The 21,896-nt window shown below is 31.9% G+C and overlaps 1 protein-coding gene across 1 annotated transcript; it reads left to right on the forward strand.

Moving 5' to 3' along the window:
• The first annotated feature begins 1,032 nt into the window (after positions 1 to 1,032).
• On the forward strand, positions 1,033 to 21,361 carry LOC133182353 (adenylosuccinate synthetase-like). Its single transcript, XM_061317166.1, has 13 exons — positions 1,033 to 1,271; positions 3,770 to 3,872; positions 5,853 to 5,966; positions 8,107 to 8,164; positions 8,538 to 8,583; positions 8,772 to 8,833; positions 9,167 to 9,248; positions 12,691 to 12,814; positions 14,499 to 14,653; positions 15,037 to 15,161; positions 16,438 to 16,538; positions 18,151 to 18,300; positions 19,651 to 21,361. Exons 1-13 carry the CDS (start codon positions 1,038 to 1,040, stop codon positions 19,701 to 19,703), a joined length of 1,407 nt encoding a protein of 468 aa, XP_061173150.1. The 5' UTR covers positions 1,033 to 1,037; the 3' UTR covers positions 19,704 to 21,361.
• Positions 21,362 to 21,896: the final 535 nt, after the last annotated feature.

Here is a 21,896-nt window from a genome sequence, read left to right on the forward strand (position 1 = left end):
TAGTATTTAGCTCAGTTTCAAAGAAACAATTCCAGAAATTGTTATCAAACTTCATATGCTGATACATACTAATGTAAGCTATTAAACTGCATCAACATTTTCTGACCTTGACCTTTCCTTCGACCTTGACCTCACTTTCCTTAAATGAGTGTTTAGCTCAGTTTCAAAGAAACCATTCAAGATATTATTATCAAAGTTCAAATGCTGATACATACTGATTTAAGCTATTCAGCTGCATCATTATTTTTGACCTCGACCTTTCCTTTGACCTTGACTTTACTTTCCAAAAATGTCTGTTTAGTACAGTTTTAAAGAAACTACATGTATTTAAAATATTTTTATGAAACCTTGACCTCACTTTTCTTAAATATGCATTTTGCTTAGTTTTAAAGAAACCATTTGATATATTTTTATGTAAGCTTATACATTTATACATAATTTGGTGTGAATTTATCAACTATATCCAATTTTTTAGATTTAATTTCAAAACTATTCAAGATATTTTCATACATTAATAAAATTTACATGTTGCATTACTTATGAATATACCCTTTGCAGGGCATTCATGTCCTATGGACATGTTTCTAGTTTAATTTTATTTTTTGCTTCAAAACATTTTTTTTTAATTTTCTTTAGATACCCAGTGAATGTATTCAAATCATGCAACGATGCTGTGCCAAAATATCAATGTGATATTAATAAAGATTATATTTTATCTTTGATTGTTTTATTCATTAATATTCAATAAGGCTGTTCAAGGATATTTCTACGTGTAATGCCTCCAGCGCACGTAGGTTTCACAGAAATTGGCAATTAAAAAAAAAAACAAATCAAAGTTTGTATTCTGGTTTGCTTTTACTTTTAGCAACTAAAAAATGTATTCTATAGGAATAAACATATATGTACGTCTTCCTCTACAAAATCAATTTTCTGTCTTGCACATTTTTTATAATTACGATTGTATGTGAAATTTATAGCGAACGACTTAGCAAAATCGGAACGCATCATTTGGCGCTATTTTACCTTGCCATGCGCACATGATTGTTGTCAGTTTGGATACACAACACGAATCTATTTCTTTGCGCTCTATACCTTGTAACAAAATCAAAAACATGGCATTGCCAGTAAATGGCTGTGTACCCCTTAAGAAACCTAGACTAGCACCCACAAACCCTGTTACTGTTGTCCTGGGATCACAATGGGGTGATGAAGGGAAAGGAAAAATTGTTGACATGATTGCTGCTAATGCCGACATTTGCTGCCGCTGTCAGGTGTGTATTTCCGTGTTTACGTTTGTTTTGAACATTTTTTGTATTATTTGCTTTCAGTTATGTTGCAGAATTATCAGAAAAAAATGTTTTTCATCACTGTGTGATTTTAGAGTTACTGTATACTGTGTGTATTGTTAACCTTGGCCGACCTTCCATGCATTTGATTTAGGGTGAATTTCAAAACTTGATATTTGGAAATCTTACGACGTGGAAACTTTTACCCCAATACTGAAAATTATTGAAAACTTCTCAAAATTTGTGAAAATTATTGTAATGAATATCACATATATAAAAACAAAAACATCATTCCATGATATCATAAATGGAAAGATAATTGTGTTAAGAAAGTATAGTTTGATTCATTTGGAATACACAGATTTCAAATAGTTTTTACTTCATTGTTTGTGTTGCATGCTTTCCTTTGAATGAAACTATATTCATGGGTTTCACAAATACCATGAATGTCATTTTTACGTGCTAGATATGTTTTACAGCACAAGATCAAGATGTGTGTGTAGGTGTTGGCATCATGTGGTTGCCTATTGTGTTAAGTTAGTGAAGTAGAATAATGCTGTGAGCAATTAATGGAACAAGTGGCAATAATTAGTGACATCTGTATAATATAGGGTATATGAATGTGTATACAACTGTAGCACTTCAGGTTTTATTCAGATACCCCATAAGTTCATAACCATTCTAAAAATATACTTCAGTAATACTGATAATCGTAAATGTTTCCAGAAAATGTTAAGATATGTTTCTTGAATCATGAATTAGTGAATATTCTTGTGTGGTTTAATTGTGCCTAAAAACTTTTGCTTTTGCATATCTCTGCAGTAGTCATAAGGTTAATCAGGGGTTAATCAATGCTCAGCTTTTACTTCTGGTATTGGTAAATGGTATAATTTTCTTTTTTGCAAATAAGGAAAACAATACTATTTTAGATTTCAAAAAATTCCCAATTAAACATAACATTTAATTTGAATATCTTTATTTATGACTTTCCCTTTTTTGTCCAATTGCAGTTTAACTGACCTGCCTTCTTTGTCATCTGTATGCTTTATGAAAAAAATATATTTAGAAACATTTACAAGCTTCAAAATAATATTGATCATCAATATGGTAGGTAAGCCTGTTATACAGTGAGAACTATTCCTTGAAGAGAATTAGAGAGAAAGATTACTTTTGTTATTTCATATTTTATTGTCTGAAAAAAAAATAAAAAAAAAAATTGGGGGGGGGGGATATCTTGATAGAGGCCTAGAAATGACCCCAAAATTACTCTCAAAATGACATTTTTCTCCATTTGGTAAAAATTTCCTGAGGGACATGCCCCCAGACCCCCTAGTACATGTATATTTGTGCCTTCAGCACACATTTCCCTCCTTCAGCTCTCATTTTTCAACTTTTATGTGATAAAGGTAGTAAAATAAATTTTGTCAAGTTGATCCTCTCAATTCTGAAATATTTCCAAGAACTTTTGCCAACTTTGGTCAAAACTAAAGTCAAGAGAATTTTATTCTCTTGTTACAATTCTAGGGTTAAAAAGATGTTAAACCATAAATCCAAACTTTGATATAAACATGACCCTTTTCAACCAGGAAATGTGTTAGATAATTACCGGTACTAGTAATAACTTTAAGTGTACTGTAGTTAGAGGAAAGTTCTGTACAGACTGAAATATAAATTTACCATATATCTTTAATCATTGAAAATTAGAAAAATTACATAAAAGAAGAAAATAATTATTTTTTATGAGTTCTATTATTTATAATTTGTAAAAATATATTCATAAAATATATTTAGAAAGTCCCTCAGACTTGTGTGATTTCTAATTGCTAAGTGGAATCCAGAATAAGCTAGCCCCAGGCACCGGACTTCAGCGATTTTTGAATCCCAGAATTAGTCCTACTTTTAAAGTAGTATTTATATGAATTTACCAGTAGTGTGTATAGAATATACAACAAATTTGAATGAATGCCAGTTTTCTAGCAACAAGGTCCATGTAAGTTGATTGGTGTGTTATAAACAGCAAGCTTTTTATTTATTGTGGGTTACTTAGGTCAAACTTCATAGTACTTGAAAGAACATTGCACTGAATTGTGTGTAAATATGGTAATCAGTTGATGTTAGTGCATGCAGAAACATGTATTCTCTTGTATTTGCTATGCCTGCATTTATGCTAAATTGAAATTATATTAAACATGCAGCTTACCAAAGAAAAGTTTGCCTATAGCTGTAATCTTAAATTCAGAATTTTAAAATGCTTTTAAGTTCTGAATTTGAACAATTTAATATTAAAAGTTAAGACATAACTTTACCATAGAAGATTTTATGCTTCATATGCTATTATCTTATAAATAGCAAATCTTAAATTACCATACAATGCTGAAAATAAAATTTCTGGGTAAAAAATGTTTTGGTTAACTGTTATGGAGCATAAAGTTTGTAGCTTGAAGTTATTATCATCATCGCTTATTTATTTATTTTGGTTGAAGGGAGGTAACAATGCTGGTCACACTGTAGTTGTTGGTGAAAAAGCCTATGATTTCCACCTACTGCCGAGCGGTATAGTCAACAAGAAATGCACAGCTGTTATAGGTCTGTATATATATATATATATATAAATATATATTTTAAATATATATGTACTTTAGAGTATGGTAGGCTAGTGATATATATTACAATAGTCACCTACTATCGAAAAATTGTCACTCAAGGCAGCAGATCAGTGACAATACGTTCTATTTCCACTTCTTAGTGCGCTCTTTTGTGAAAAAGTCGGAAAATGTACGAATCTTGCGGGATTTCTGGGACAAATGTAACATAAACATATAAACAATATGTTGAATGTCGATGAACAAATCCTAAGAAAATGCAAATGAAATATTTTACTGTTGTGGACTTTATATACATCAAGAGTAGGAATGAAAACGATATCAATTTATATCTGTTGTTGATTGTATGTATCTATTTATCGTATGGTGCATCTGAATACAATACACATGCCTTGGAAATGTCATATTTTTTATTAATGGATGATAAATTTAGGGTTCTCGCTCTCTTACATATGTCTTTTAGTTCTCCTATTCTTTAATTGGAATGACAAATACCAGGGGTGTGCAATTAGCATTGCCCGACGCCCGGGGCTACCATTTTAGGGGGTCGGGCTAGTGATTTTCTACACGGAGGTAGCCCCTTGGGCTAGTAGAAATTAAAACTACATATGTAATACATGAAAAGCACAACCGGTATTTTCACTCATTTTTTTGCTATTAAATTCCAAACCAGTGAAAATTTTCCAGGCAGTATGCTCCTATTGTCCATTAATCTCCATAATCTTATCCATTTTGCAGTACTACCTGATTTATTTACTTCGAAAAACGATCGTTGTTCCTAATCCGAATTTCCGCCATTCCTTTGTTTATGGTAAATACTTGCAGATATTTCATTAAATTATTTACGATCACTCAATAAACTGAAAGATAAGTGTTATGTAATTATCATAGAATATATTTCCAGTGTATTTAATGATTTAAATGAAAACAAAATGATTTTTCCTTCATTTTAGGTGAGATAATGCTATGATCAGAAAAAGGAAAGATTTAAATTCTTTTTTATTTTCTATCATAATCATTAATTTATATATCATTAAATTTTACGAGCGAGAATTAAACTTTAATTTTAAAAAGAATGACCTTAGTACCCTGACTTTTTCAACGATTAACTTTTTTTCAATATTTAGTTTTTAAATTTTGCCTCTATATTTGGGCTAGTAACTTTTTACTTGGGACTAGTAACTTTATTGCTGCCACTAGCCCGTGGGCTAGTACTTGAATTTTTTAATTGCACACCCCTGAATACATTTAACATTTAAAATTGGATTGAGATTGGCATGTTTTGTATTATCCGCAACACCATGCTGTCCCAGTCAGACGACCAAATGCGCCTCTAATTTTGAAGAGTTCACTAATGGAAATACGTATTGATAGAAATTTTTTAACATTGATGGTTGCTGAATATTCCCAAAATATTTTTTTTACCAAACAAGTTTATCATTTAAGCTTGTAAAGGGAGATAACTCTATTTCTCATGCAACTTTCCAACTGTGATAAGAATTTGGTGTGATTTTTTTTTTTCATTAAAGAGGATATATATATATATATATATATATATATATATATATATATATATATATATATATATATATATATATATATATATATATATATATATATGTATCTTTTACTCAGAATGAATATTAATGTATAACTTTATTAAATGAAAGTTCAATCTATCAGTTACTTAAATTAAGTGTATGCTGCCTCTTCAATTTAATAATTTGATAGTAATTTTTTTAAAAATAAATTTGCAGTCACAAGATTTTATTGTTCGTTGACTACAAAGCTTATGATGATCCTATAGAATTTTGAAGCATTTTATTTATTATATTTTAGGTAAAGAAAACAAATAATGAATAGACTGTTTTAAAAAGTTTTTAACACAATTTAAATCAAAGTATTTATTCAGTGTATTCATTGGATATCTTTTTATCACAGGCATGTATTTATTTGTTGTCAGGAAATGGGGTCGTGGTACATCTGCCAAATTTGTTTGAGGAAATTGAAAAGAATGTTGAGAAAGGAATGGAGGGTTGGCAGGAAAGACTTTTGATCTCAAACCGAGCTCACTTAGGTACTGTATGCCTTCCTAACAAATATGTCACAATGTATGCCTTGTAGTCATGTGGAGCATTAGAGAAATCCTTGACATGTCGTAGGTATATAAATGTTTCGTACAGTTTTCTCAGTGGATACGCCACATGTTAAACCCATTCACAGCAATAATTATTTGCAGATGGATGCATTGTTCTCTTTGAATCCTTGACATACAGCCTCAAACAACCATTTTTCGTGATTCAGAATGGAACATTTTTGTGTTTTAGATGGGCTACAGTGTAGTCCATTCCTACTTTTTAAAAGGACAGTTACAGAGTAGTAAGAAACTTGATAAAATACTTTAAGATGTTTGACATCACATACTAGAAAAAGAGAAAAATTTGTAGTAAATGAATCTACAGCACTTGACCCAGATTTGTGAATGGTAAAATAAAAGATAAATTTTATGCTATTTTTACAGTGTATTTACTAGTTCTGGATGGTTTTCTTAGTATCTTGAGATATACAGTGGAGCCTGGTTAATCAGAACACCAATAATTAGATGTTTTACCTTCCAGACAAAATTTATAGAGAACTATTTATATTTATGTATACCAAGTATGTTTCTGTAATCTGGACACTTCATTTATCCGGAGAATTTGCTTTGGATTAAACCGTCCAGATTAACAAGGGATGACTATTTACAGTTGAACTTCGGTATCTTGAACACTGATATCTCGAATACCATGGATATGTTGAAGTGATTTGGAAGTCCCGAGCACTTATTCTTCAAGTATTTTATGTTCGATGTCTCGAATCCTCAGATATCTCAAACTTTTTTCTTGGTCCCATTGAGGTCGAGATAACGAGGTTTGACTGTATGAATGACACTAGAATCTGTAAATGCAGGATTTGGTACGTTTCTCCTAGGGGTACAAGACATTATCCAACTATATTTAACAAATCCTTGCAATTTCCAATGTATATAACTGGCTTCCTTGATGTGAAGGCCACAGATACAATATAGGGATTTGTGTTCATGAATTATAAATGTCCCTTTAATCAAAAAAAGATTTGTGACCTTGTATATATATTTTTTAATCAAGGAGATTGATTAGGATGATTGGTCTATCAATATTTGATTGATTTACAGTAATTTAGTCATGGTTTATTTTGACTTTGAAAAAGATGGTATGATATTTCAGAAAAGTCAAAGGGTTTGACAGGAAACCGGTGATTTACTGGAAATGAAAATGTTCTGAAATTTGTTTATTTTGTGTTTTTTAAACTAATATCTTTTTTTATACTACCTGTTTTATACTTCCTGCCCTTTTTAGTGCTTTCTTAAGGCTTTTTCAAACTTTAATTTGGGAAACAATGCTGACTTAATTTCATATTTTCTATGGGAACCTGATTATGGAACAAATTAAACTTGAATTTAGACTTGTTGCCTTTACTCTTAGCTGTATGAACCCATGAAGACATTATCAGTAAATAGATTAGAAAGACGCTGTTGTGCATTTTGCTGTAATAAATATTATATTGATTAGGTCTGTATAATTTACGTGATTTAATTTCAATGCAAATTTTTTTCAGTATTAGAGTTTGTGCAGTGGAATGGGGATGTCTTTTCCCCAAAGGAGAAAATAGTAGACAAAATAGGATGGGATTCTTTAACAATGATCTTTCCTAAAACTCTTCAGATGGGGTTGGAAATTGTTAAATCTTTATAGATCTATGCATTGTTAATTAATGTAGTGAAAATCCAAATTTGTTTAAACCTTGACCCCCAGGGTTTGATGGGACCATGAAATGGATCCAAAGTTTTATATAGAAATATATTACACACTGTTAAGCCTAGAATCATTAAAGTTTTGCATTTGGGCGTCTTTGGGAGAAAAAGTGTTCCTTTGTGCAACAAATGTAAATCATATATAATTTTATAATTTTAAAGCTAGGCATAATGCGGTTAGGTTTAAATTTTAAAACAGATATTGGACCCAAAATCATGAAACAGCTGATGAAATCTCGGATGAATTACATGGTGTGTTGCAACCAGAAATTGATAATTGATGACCTGACTTACCACTATGAAATCATGTGCTAGGTGTTGGTGCTTTTTATTTTGAAAAACTGAAAATGGAAAATTGGTTAATGACTGTGTTTTTTGTTTTTAGTGTTTGATGTTCATCAGATGGTGGATGGCCTACAGGAAACTGGAAGGGGCAAGAACATGTATGTAATGATTTTTGTTTAACTGATTAGGATGTTATCTTCTACAATGGCAGAGTGCTATTTCATTAGAAGGAATTTAATGCATATATAAATATCACAACAATGAAAAAAAAAATATGAACATGAGAAAAGAAACATATTATAGGTGAAAACCCTATGGATGCAGGTGAAGTTGATGCAGAAGTAATCAAAGAGAAGTATTATTTACAAAGAACTTGTCAAAATTATATTAAAAGATGAATAAAACACCTTCACTACAAGATTAGGTTTACATATTTCATGCAAATATATACAAGTTATATATTTATTGGCAGGTTATACTCTGGTGTGTTGCTAGTAGGTTAATAATCCTGAAAAAACTTTTTTTAAACAGAATTGGAACAACTAAGAAAGGAATTGGTCCAGCTTATTCCTCTAAGGTATGCAAAATCTGTTGTTGATTCTAAAAGAATCAGTGGGAAATGTGGAAAGAAATTACTTTAAAAATCTAAAACTGAAAACTTGTCTTGGTATACAGATGATCATGGAAAAATTAAAGACTTTTGCTTTTTGCTTTGGAAGTTAACCTGCATTTGAAAATACACTCACAGTATTTGATTTTTGTCAGGCAACTCGTAATGGTCTACGTGTTGGTGATCTTGTCGGTGACTTCTCTCTATTTACAGAAAAGTAAGTAGTGGTCAATTTCCTATATCTATTCCTAAATTTTATTCTGTGTTTCCAAAATGCTTGAATTTCTTTTCATTACAGTAGCTTAAGGATATTTCAAGGTAAAGGGAAGTGAATGAATTGCATGTGTTAAGATGTGAAAATATTTTACAGATTAATTCTTCACATAGACTTCTGTGTGAAGGCTTTGCCAAGTCCCTTAACAGAAGGTCTGTTCACACCAAAGAAATAAAAAATAAGCATCTCTAGCACAGTATTAAACTCTTTTATAATTTTTTATTTTGTTTAGAAATAAGTAGAAAAATAATGTGGACATGTTCAACTCTATTGCAGATTCAGGAAGTTAATAGACTACTACAAGAGCCATCATCAGGATTTAGAAGTGGATGTTAACAAGGAACTTGAGAGGTATAAGGTAAATAAAGTAACTTCCTTATGTGTACAGTAACCATGTGTTTATTCTTAGCTTAGCTTGTAAATACCATCTAAGTCTACTGATATATGTACTCATCCACAAATAATTAGATGTAAAATGTTTAAATATTTTGATACTTAAGAACCTTCTAGGATTATCGCTATGAGCTGACATATTTGCACTAATACTTGGTTATTGGGTAAAAAAAAAAAAAATCAATTATTTAACGGTTTCTAGGGATGCGCAATATTAGTCATGCTTCAGCTTCTGTATCTGACCTGCATTTTCTGGATGAGTGACTGGTTAAAAATTATTCCCAAGTAACTATATGCCCTTTGATAACCAAACTTCCATGGATGATGCATCTAGGGATGCACACCACCAGATCTGCTCTGACCTACCTTTTCCAGATGATTGAATAGTTGAAAGTTTTCAGAGCAAGTCCATTACCAGAGCTCCAGATAAGGTGCGTATTTGCAGAAATATGCATTGAATTTTTCAAAATACGCATAAAAATTAAAACAGGGCGTACAATTACGCATTAGCAGTCATAAATAAGCATTACACTATGAAAATACTGCGTAAGATGGATTCAATGATACAAGTACGATTTAATTAAGGTCAGCTCAGTGTTTGAATTTTTTGATTTATAAGCGTATTCGGAATAACCTAGGCTGAATTCCAGTTGGGGAGAAAGATTTGAAGATTAAATACTCATTCTTTGTCTGAAATATATCACATTTCCAATGTTCATATAACATCCAAATTTTCATTCTTGATACGTACAAGTCGATATTGTCAAAATTACGCAAAACACGCATGGTGTCTAATTTATCCTTTGTCATTGCTAAACATTTCTTGTATATCTACCATTTTCTGTAGCAATAATATCATCTAAAGTTCGATGACAACCTTTATTAATTGTATAAAAATAATTGCTTCTTTGCTTTCCACATGATCCTGTGCTATAAGTAGCGCAAGCAACTTTTAATGCAGACGGGGAGTAACTCTAAAACTTTTACGTGTACCTCGATCGATGCCAACATTTCTATAGCAAAACATCGTATATAATTTTGATTTAAAAAAACAAACAAAATGGAAAACAATGGGGCTGGATATTTTGAGAGGGGCATGTATGGATGAGAATCTAAAGATTAATTTTTTCTGGCCAAAGGAAGGATATTTTTCTAGGTAACTCTTGCTACGGTCAATATAGGCCTTAATCTTAAATGGATTTTTGTGTGCCCGTGGTAACTTTGCCTACCGTATGGTCTTTCTGGTGAAAAAAAAAACGAAATGTTTGTCAGTTGTAGCTAAAAGCTGACAAAATTTTTAAAATTTCATTAACCTAATTGATAAATGCAGAAACTGTCCTTTTTTTACATTCCTCTTTTAAAACACACTTATTTTGATAACAAGCTAAAAATCACATTAGATGTCAAAAGAGCAATAGATTAACAAAATACTTTTTGATTATTTTGCTGAAAAACAAAATCTGCATTGATTTGAAAATCAGGGAGTAAATACACTTTGAGGTAAAAAATTATCTGGAGCTCTGCATTACCAAGTCATTGATTTTTCTACACCGAATTTAGGTCCGAATATTAGCCCTTTCCCCTGTCAAAAATTACCAAGTTTTTCCCAATTTAAGTTGCCTTTTTCCCAAAATAAAACCATGATGAAAAATAAAGACAATCATTGACAACTTTCAAAGATTTAAAAAAAAAATAGGAAAGTTATAAAATTTAATGTACATGTAGAACTGTGTCTAATTTGTTATTTTATCAGCAATAAATTGAATAAATGATGTTAAAATTACTTATATTTGTCATTTTACCTGTAAATTAAAGTTAACTACAATCTTATTGATTTTTCCCAAGTTGGCACAAATGTCGATGATTTTTCCCAGTTGTAAAGGCCCAGGCCCCTTTTAAAATATGTAGAAAAATCACTGCATGTAACTTTAAGTCCTATCCAAACTAATATTACATGGATGTTGCAAATATGGATGCACATTACTAGAATATTCATTAAATGTGAGACTTTGCCTTTCTTCTTAATAATATTGTCAGGGTGGGCTTTGTAATCTATGATTATCTGTTTTTTAATGGTGGTGCTCTTAATAGATTTTAGGGTTTATTTATTCATCAAATTTTTGTTGCTTCGAGGAATTATGCCTTGCAGGAATTGTATGCAGTCTTTTCCATTTTCAAAGCATATTTACCAATCACTATAAATCATGGTTCTGTATTATACATGTACATGTATATGTCCACATGGAAAATACATAGGAACAGGGGTCGAAATTAACTTTTATGACTACTAGCATATTTCTACTTGCAAACTTGACGTTTCACTAGCATTTTTCCATTTTCTGTGCTACTTGATCATTTCTGTGAAAAAAAAAAAATACAACAGACTTTATTCAATCTTTTTTATGTCTCAAAGACTCTCCATCCATAAAAAAAAGGAGCATAAACATTATTGTCTATTAGATGATAGAAAATCTTTTCAATGAACCTATCGTATACATGTACAAGAAAAAAAAAATCAAATATGATAAATATTGTATACAGTCGTTTCTTATGGACATTATAGGTAAACTTTTTTTTTCGCCAGATTTTGATAGAAAAAAAGGTTGATTTCCCAATATTCTAAACAATTTTGAAAATCGGCAACATTATGCTGAAGCCATAGACGTGGCCTTACTTACTATGTTTATTTTCCGTGTTTATTTTCATGACCTGGCGCATGAAAATTACAAGTATCAATTGTTTCTTTTCTTAAAAAAGGCATGATAGACATGCCACACATGTATTCAGAGTCAGCTGTGCAGATGTATTTATGTCATTCTGTAAAGCGTTTAAGTGCACAAGACAAAGTTTGTGTAAAATTTAGGACCAAAGCCAAAAAACCTGCAAATTCTGAAAAAGATCATTGTTTTATTTTACTCGCTAAATTTTGCGATGAATCTTCTATATCAACTGGCAGTTTTGATTTTTCACTCACATTTAGCGAGTATTTCCTTTTAATTTTGACCCCTGTAGGGAAAAACATTCTTCCTTGCAAAGTAACAAAAAGAAACACTTTAAACAAAGATTTATTTAGAAAAAAAATGTTTAAAAGAATTAATATATAATATGGTATAAACTGTCAAAGTTGCCACTATCCTATCAATTATCGGTAACAAAAAACATTCCAATGATGACAATTTTTTGATTGTCATGGAGTATTGTTGAATCACTATTTTGTTGTGAAGAAAACTATCATGATGTACAATTATGTAAGATTGTTTTAAACCTTGCTATATGAAAATACTAGTGACTTTGTTGTTTTTCTTATTGGATGTAGTTTTGAGTTGAAAGTGTCACTGTGTCACAGCAAAACTTTACTTTTTTTAACAGTACACACAACAGGCTAAGTCTTGTTATTTGCATTCCAGGTATTGCGCAACAAAGTCAAACCATTTGTGAGGGATACAATTCCAATTCTGTCCAAGGCCATCAAAGATGGGAAAACAATACTCGTTGAAGGAGCCCAGTCTAATGTTCTAGACATAGACTTTGGTATGACAGTGTACAATTATAGAAAATAAAACACAGAAGCATTAATTTTGAAGGTCCTATCAGTGCAGACATGTAGCATCATGTTTCAAAGTTGAAAATGGGGTGGGTGGGATTACAGACAAGCAAAAGAAAGGAATCCTCAAATAACCAAACAAGAAGTACAACAATAAAAAAATCTGGATAATATGCAACATTTTTACAAGGATTTTTTTCCACACACTTATTCACACTGTGTGCAATACGTTCTATTTCCACTAAGGAAGAGTTATACTTCTTAGTGTGCTAATTGTGAAAAAGTCGGAAAATGTACAAATCTCGCGGGATTCCTGGGACAAACGTAACATAAACGTAAACAATATGTTGAATGTCGATGAACAGTTCCTAAGAAAATGCAAATGAAATATTTTATTGTTGTGGACTTTATATACATCAACAGTAGGAATGAAAACGATATCAATTTATATCTATTGTTGATCGTGTGTATCTATTTATTGTATGGTACATCTAAATACAATGCACATGCCTCGGAAATGTCGTATTTTTTATTAATGGATGATAAATTTAGGGTTCTCGCTCTCTTACATATGTCTTTTAGTTCTTCTATTCTTTAATTGGAATGACAAATACATTTAATATTTAAAATTTGATCGAGATTGGCATGTTTTGTATTATCCGCCACGCCATGCTGTCCCAGTCAGACAACCAAACGCGCCTCTAATTTTGAAGAGTTCACTAATGGAAATAGAACGTATTGATGATGTTATTCAAAAATATGAAACATAAAGATAAAAATGTCATGTTCATGTACAAACATTTATTCTAATGATAAAAAATTTCCTCATCTCTAAAGCCTTGTATGTTTCCTTTTTTGCTCTACTGGTCAGAGACCAGAAGAGCTTATGTCTGTCTGTGTGTAAACAATTTTTTTAAAATGCTACTCCTCCTACAATTTCGGTCTGATTACACTAAGACACACAATTCTATATATCGGTTTTTAGATTTTGATGAACAGTGTTGCCATACCATAGTTACTGGAAATAAACATTTCTGTGAAATACATTCAAAATGCTACTCCTCTTACAGTTTTGGTCTGATTTCAGTATAACTTGGCACACAAGTAGATTTTACCAGTATACATAATTGTCTTTATCTTTTTTTTTTTAATTTGGTGAACAATGTTGCCATGGGTACTAAAAATAGAAATTTCTGTAAAATTCTTTCAAAAGGCCACTCATCTTATAGTTTTAGTCTGATTGCAATAAATTTTCCACAAAAAGAGACTAAACCAAGGATCATTATTCTATTTATTGTTGTTGCCAAGTTTCAAGTCCAAGTGGTACTTTTCCTTTGTTATAAGAACAAACCAGTAGAGCTTCAGTCTCATCAGAGAATTCTTTCTCTATAATATAACACTTCTCTCTTTGCCCCATCAAGGACTGGTAATTGTTTCCAATGTTTTCTTTTGAACATATACTTTTTAATAATCATTATCAGTAAGTTCATAATGTCATAGTTTTTGCAGTTTTGAAAGCCTCCTTGTGAGACCCCTAAATAAATGTTACTAGTAATTTATACTTTTTGTCAACTCTTCCAGTGATTACAAATTGTCCATCAATTCTTTCTGTCAAATAAATTTTTACTGTAGTAAGCAGTGTGTTTGTAACATTATATCCTTTCCTAACAGGACTTTACCCATATGTGACATCTTCTAACTGCAGCGTAGGAGGGGTGTGTACCGGCCTAGGAATCCCACCCCACTGTCTTGGTGACATTGTGGGTGTGGTCAAAGCTTACCTCACGAGGGTGGGCAGTGGAGGATTTCCCACAGAACTCAACAATGTAACTTTTAATTATTTTTCTTCAAAAGAGTGATGAAAGCATAGCTTTATAATAGTAGTTTAGAGTTTGAGGGTAGAGTTTGAGGGTATTTGAAGAAGTATACATTTGTTTGCTATTGTAAAGTGTTTTTTGATTATTAGTTGATCTGTACACATTGAAAATCTGTTTAATCTTTAATGTAGAATGGATAATTAAAGGTCATTTCTTTCCCTTCCATATTTAAAAGTTTTTTTTTTTTTTAAAAATACTGTTCATATGAAAGAAAATGTATTTTCAAATTCTATTGGTGTAAAATTAAGATTATTCTGGAAGTATTACTTTGTATCTTGGTAGATATGTACTGAAGTAGTCTGTGATTAATATGTTGATCCTCCATTTTTCAGGAAGTGGGTGAGAAACTGGTAAACATTGGCCATGAGTATGGAGTGACAACAGGAAGGAAAAGAAGAGTAGGGTGGTTGGATATAGTGATGTTACGTTACTCCAACATGATCAATGGATTTACTCAGTAAGTAGTCAGGCCAAACAAAATTATATGTTAGTTTCCTGCAATATGCTGTAAAAAATAAGTCAGTAGGTAGGTTTTAGCTCACCTGAGCTGAACGCTCAAGTGAGCTTTTCTGATCGAAATTTGTCCGTTGTCTGTCGTTGTTGTTGTCGTCGTAAACTTTTCAGATTTTCATCTTCTTTTTGAGAACCACTGGGCCAATTTCAACCAAACTTGCCACAAAGTATCCTTGGGTAAAGGGGATTCAAGTTTATTCAAAAGAAGGGCAACGCCTTCTTCTAAGGGGAGATAATTATGAATTTGTGAAAAATTAATGGCATCATTTAAAAATCTTCTCAAGAACTACTGTGCTTGAAAATATGAAACTTATGTGGAATCATTGTGAGGTAGTGTGGATTCAAGTTTGTTCAAATCATGACCCCTGGGGGTAGAGTGGGGCCACCCTAGGGCAATCAAAGTTTTACATAGGACCACATAGGTAAAAATCTTTAAAAATCTTCTTCTCAAGAACAGCAAAGCCATGATTGGTCATATTTATATGGAAGCATCCTCAGGTAGTGTAGATTCAAGTTTGTTTAAATCATGACCCCCAGTGGTAGGGTGGGGCCACAATGGGCAATCAAATTTCTACATAGGAATACATAGGGAAAATCTTTAAAATTCTTCAAATTCTTCTCAAGAACAGCAAAGCCATGATTGGTCTTAATAATATTAAAGCTTCCTCAGGTAATGAAGATTTCAATTTGTTCAAATCATGACCCCCAGGAGAATAGAGGGGCCATAACAGGGGATCATAGTTATACAAAGGAACTAAAGCATCCTTAAGAAAGTGTATATACAAGTAAAATCATAACCCCCCCCCCCCCCCCCCCGACCACTTTTATATTCAAACTGTTCAATAATGGGCTGATTTCTGCTTTTTTTCCTAGCCAAAGTGCTCAGATGAGCCATGTGGCCCCTGGGCCTTTTGTTTATTTCCCCCCTTTCATTATTTATCTATTAATAAGTTAACATAATTTACATCCATGTTATTTTCATTGTTTTATTCTGTCATGAAAACAGGCAATATAAACTGCCAAAAATGAAGACTTCATATTATTCTTCAATATCATTTTATCTTTCTGAGACGGATTTCCAAATTATGACTGAAGTTTTTGTTGCTTTAGGAGTTCAAAATAATATAGGGTCAATAGGGATGATGTAGGCATCAAAATGTCTCAATGGAAAGTAGAATTTAGCAACAGAAACTTAATAAACATCATTTATATTTTTACAGTCTGGCAATAACAAAGCTGGATGTGTTAGATGACTTTGATGAAGTGAAAATAGGTATAGCATATGAACTAGATGGAGTAAAAAATTACGACAGTTTTCCAGGTAAGTTGTGGATGTAGAAATTGATAAATATTTTATTATTAAATTATATGAACAGTAAACATGCATATAGCAAAGTGATTTATATACCCCGTACATGGCTTTAAAATCTATTGTAAACTTAATGGAAATTACGAAGTATGTTCATAACGAAGCAAAATCAACCATTCCTAATACTTCATAAGCATGTTTTACTCTACTTTTGGAAGGTATCTCTCATTTTGATAAACTGTGAAATCACTAATTTTCATCGGGGATTAATTTTCGTTTTCGTGGTATAAAGAGACCCACAAATCACATCCTCCTCGAAATGTTAAAATTCCATATTGCAGATATTTCGCCTTTATCCATGAGATCAAATCCCCTCGAACCAATCATTTTTCACCAAACCATGAAATTTTGACCCCTCGAAAATAAGTGATTTTACGGTACCTGAAAACTTGTCAGAATTTTAGATGATGATGTTTTTTCCATCAAATATGCTTGACTAAATATCAAGATTGAATTCTCTGTCTAGAACTTGATAAGTCAATATGAATTGTCCATTTTAGAAGTTCGTGTAACTGCACATCGGCATAAAAAAATTGGAAAGGAAATGAGTAATGTGTTAGGTATTGCCTATACATACAGGTGACTCGAGATCTCTCTAAGTTCAAGTGACTACAAGAAAAGTTCGAGAGATCGAGGGGTTCGAGAGATAGAAAGTGAATGAAATCTGGAATTTTCAGTTCCAGTCATCATTGTTCTACTATTATGAATACCGGAAGTATATGTTGATAATGTCATTGCACGTTTTCATTCGTATTTTACAGGTATAATTCACTTGATTTCAACAACAATGATCATATTTTGGATAAATAAAAAGATCTTTTTAAGTTTTAGTATTTATTTGTTCCCATTTCATGATTACATGAAACCTGAATAGCGATCTTCGGTGTGGCTACCCCCCGGGCTTGATCGGGTCTTTCACCAGATTTCTCGTATTAAATAGGTATTTAGTTCTTGAGATAGGATTTCTCATGCAATGTTTGTCGTACTGGGATTATGTTGACTCTTAATATAACTCCATAATTTATGGAAAATTATTGACACGTTTATTAAATTATTTTCTAAAAGTTATCGTCTCGCTGTCAAGTCAAAATAAGTTGTGAAGCAATCCGTTTATAATTTACCAATCATAACTAATTAATTATATCAACACTCGGATGCTCACAGGAGTAGTGTCATCTATGTAAACACCCAATTAACGCCTCCATGCCAGTCCCAGGCGTTTACCGTTATCCTGGCAAGTCCAAGCTGCATTAATTTTACGCTTGATTGGCGTGTACACACGTGCAATCAAAACTTTGAGAGATAGAGAGTAAAAACCAATGAAATGTGTGTAACGGGACCCAGGTCTTGGTTCGAGAGATAGAGAACTTCGAGAGATCGGAAGTTCAAGAGATCATAAGTAAATTTGCTTAGTTATATAGAGGAAAAAAACGGGACCGTAGGTTCACTTCGAGAGATCGAGAACTTCGAGAGATCGGAGTTCGAGCCATCAAGAGTCACCTGTAGATTTTTTGTAACACTTTGCACATTAAGTAGAAAATTAATTTTCCTGATGTATTTATAGCTCTGGATGAAGATCTCTGCAGAGTAAAGGTGGAATATTTGACATTACCAGGGTGGAAAGTAACCACAGCCGGAGCTCGAAATTTCTCAGATCTACCTCAGAATGCACAGAATTATATACACAAGGTCGAGGAGTTGGTCGGAGTGCCAGGTATGTTATTCATACAGTTATAAGGACATCTCTAAATGTGTTGATTACACCTCATGCAAACGAAGTTTAGGGGGCATGTTAGAATCACCATGTCCGTCTATTTGTAGACATATTTCGTCTGAAGTTTATCTCGGAAACTCTGTAATACTTTTTTGTAAAACTTGTAGAATTAATAATATTCCATTTAAACTTGTGCACCTGGCATTTTCAGGTGAAAAAAAATACTGTTTTAGGATTTTATTCTTCATACCTTCATTGACAGGAATAAGAGCAATGACATTCTTGTCTCATAGTTGATTTTAATAATAGCTTGTGACGCAGAGGTGTGTCTTGACTCTGTACCAAGGTCATTTTGGAAAGGTCAACAGGTACAAGACGTATTACTGTTCTAGAGACATTTTTGAAATGGAGAAACATTTAAACTGATACTAGAGACAAGGTTGTTTGTAACTTGAGGATCTATCATGACATTAACCCGAGGTTATTTGGACAAGTTCAAGGTCACTGACTTTAGAAATGTGAAATTCTTGTTTTAGCCATTATTGTGAAGTAGCGAAAAACATTAGTACATTACATATATATTTGGGGTAAAGGTTGCTTGTAACCAGAAGGTGTGTAACTACCCTGGTCATTTAGACAAGGCCTCTGGATGTTAAACATAATTTTGTACTGAATTCAAGATCATACTTACCCTCCTCAGGGTTAATTTTGATCATAGGATATGTTTCGGCCCTGAACAATTTAGACAATATCCAGGTCACCGAATTCAGAAGTGACGTTTTAATGCTTGGACTGTGGAAGGTGATATTTTTTGTTCCCAACACAGAGATAACGGTTAAATAAACACTTTCAACCAATATGTCTCAGCAAGATTAAGGCCATTGGACTTTGCCATATTATTTTTTAGCAAGATGGCAGTGATTTTTAAGCAGGGCTCTCGATTGTCTAAATTGGGGTCATTCAAGGGCCCCATTCCCAATTCAAAAGGGTATCTTTTTTCCAATTGAATGTGTTAATTTTCCCCAATGGTCATTTCTCAAAAAAATTCAAGAAAAAGTTGGATATATATGATAATTAAATTTGGTATTCATACTCCTCTGTATTGCAAACAAAAATATATAACAGACCAGAAACCCAATATATATCATGATTTTAAAGTATAATAGTTATCTGAAAATTTCCCAAAAGGTTGCTATTTATTCCAATATTTATGGCCCTGGCCCCATTCCCAGAAAGTGGTGTGAGCTACTTTCAACTTAGCCCCATGGGGGTAATAGGACAGTTCTGGTTTATTTGAAATTTCATTTGTAATGGCATATACTAAAACATAATTTTGTCTATTTTTTTCAGTGAAGTGGATTGGAGTTGGGCAATCCAGAGACTCTGTCATTGAAGTCTGTTAACATCACTCCATGGATTTGGCCATTGAAGGGGAAAACATGGAAATCTTTTGAAATTATAGAAATCCACACCTGTATCTTTACATAACTATCTCTATACTAAGTGGTGGTGGAATTTTCCCTGACTTTGTAAATAAACAATTCCAATTAATCATGTTTTAATTGACAGTCTGTGATCATCAAATTGATATTGTTTTTAAATAATGGTAAAAAGAACACTTGTAATGTGTTTTAATGATTTTTTTTTTTAATTTTAAATGTGAAAATATTTAAGGCATATAAATTTGTGTTATTGGATGTTAGTCATTGGGTAACAGACATGTTCTGATCAATGTCTCTTTGTAATCAGATCTGAGGGTGTTGCTTCATTGTGTTCATATATTTTTTCCTGTGTTGTAAAACCAATTCCAACATTCAAACAGCTGTGTGTGTTCATAAATCAGACTTTTAGAGCAAGTTTTAAAATTGTTTTTTAATGTTTTTATAGGGCATAATGGTAGTAGAAAATAAGTAGGCACTAAATAATTTCATTTAGTAATACTCATGTGACTAAACTTGTGTATAAAAAAGAATTTTCCAGACAGATCCTATCTGAAAACACAATTTTTGAAGTCGCAACAATACAGTGTTGATATTGAAATTTTCTGTTCGATTTTTGTGTATTTCTTTTTATATAATAATAATTTCGTGTTGATGAAAACTGCTGGATCAAGGAACATGTATATGCTATATTTTTTAACAAGTAAATTTTTGCACTATTTGCTCAACTACATGTTCTTCAAAGGAAAGTGTATAGAACATATTTCCTGATTTTATCTCTTAATAACTCTGCTTTTAATTTTACATCATGCTACATATTGATACTGTATCGAATTGCATTTTTTCCTACAACATCTGATAGAGGAATCTCCTACATACTATATTCATCCTTTAGAAGTCACTGATAGCAATTGATTAAGTTTAGGAATTTCTTACTGGTAAATTTTTCCAGTGTTTTTCTTCTTTTAATGATGAAATATTTTATACTTTGAATTTGCTTCCTAAAATTAATAAAACTTGTCTGCTACTTTGTGATGATTGTGCAAATTACACTTAATAAAAGGCCATGTTGAAGTATACTCCTATTTAGTTAATAAACTTTTTAAATTACTGGAGTTTTTTGCCATTTGTACCAAGAGTTACCATGGTGGCCTTACTCCTCTTCAACTCTCTTCCTACAAGTTTTTCTTGCTAGATTTTTCTTCGGTCTTCAAAATTCAGCATCATACAATATTTTTATATAAATGCACAGGGCTATTTGCCTAATATTCATTAGACCATGACTAAATTCAATTGTATTCATGACCATTCATTCATCTTTATGATGGTATTTTTGTTTTATGTCCCAAACTTATGCAGAGTTGGCGTATCTTTTAGATTATTTGAACCTAAGCTTGCATAGGGATTAATTTTAAAGCTTAAGTCAGCTATATGAATTATAATCAATACTGTGTATTTTGTATCTGTTTGCAGTGTTGATGTTGTTCAAGACGTTGTTGAAATATATCTTTATAAGTTGGCAACATTTTTACCTGTCACCATGATGTTTTATTAAGAAAAAAAAAATAATCCTTTACATTTAATTTCTATAATAAAGATGTGTATACATATACTACAAGGCATACAGCAAATTTGTTTCTTTTTTTTTTAAATAGATTTCCTGGGCTATGATTCAGGATCAAAGCAAACATGGCAGCTAGATGCTATATATAGTAAAACACATTCATAATGATGTGCCAGGGATGAATGATTTTGCTTTAATAGTTATAAATTCACAATATATTTTAAAGCCATGAGGAATGAAAATCATTTTGCTGTAAGCATCAATTCATTATAAATGTTTGCTATAACCATGTTTAACTGTATCTAGCTCTCTAGAAAGGACTACTAAACTTGCTAGTGTCAAATTTTGATTACAAATATCTGGTAATAAGTAAATCAAAATTGGGTAAAGTTAGGCAAAAAATATATGTATATAAAATGGAGATTTATGTCATGTGATGGTCATTAAAGGTTGCCATCTTTGATTTGAACCCTTGCATGAAGTATTGATTCCACCACCTATGTACATGTAATAGCTAGACTTACTTAGTAACATTTACTTATACACGAGCCTAGCCTTTTGATGCATCTCTCTGTCCTAGCCCTGTTGCATGT

Source organism: Saccostrea echinata, unplaced genomic scaffold (genome assembly GCF_033153115.1).
Source record: "Saccostrea echinata isolate AGI-Se365-2 ecotype Australia unplaced genomic scaffold, CSIRO_AGI_Sech_v1 ptg000009l, whole genome shotgun sequence".
NCBI lineage: Eukaryota > Metazoa > Mollusca > Bivalvia > Ostreida > Ostreidae > Saccostrea > Saccostrea echinata.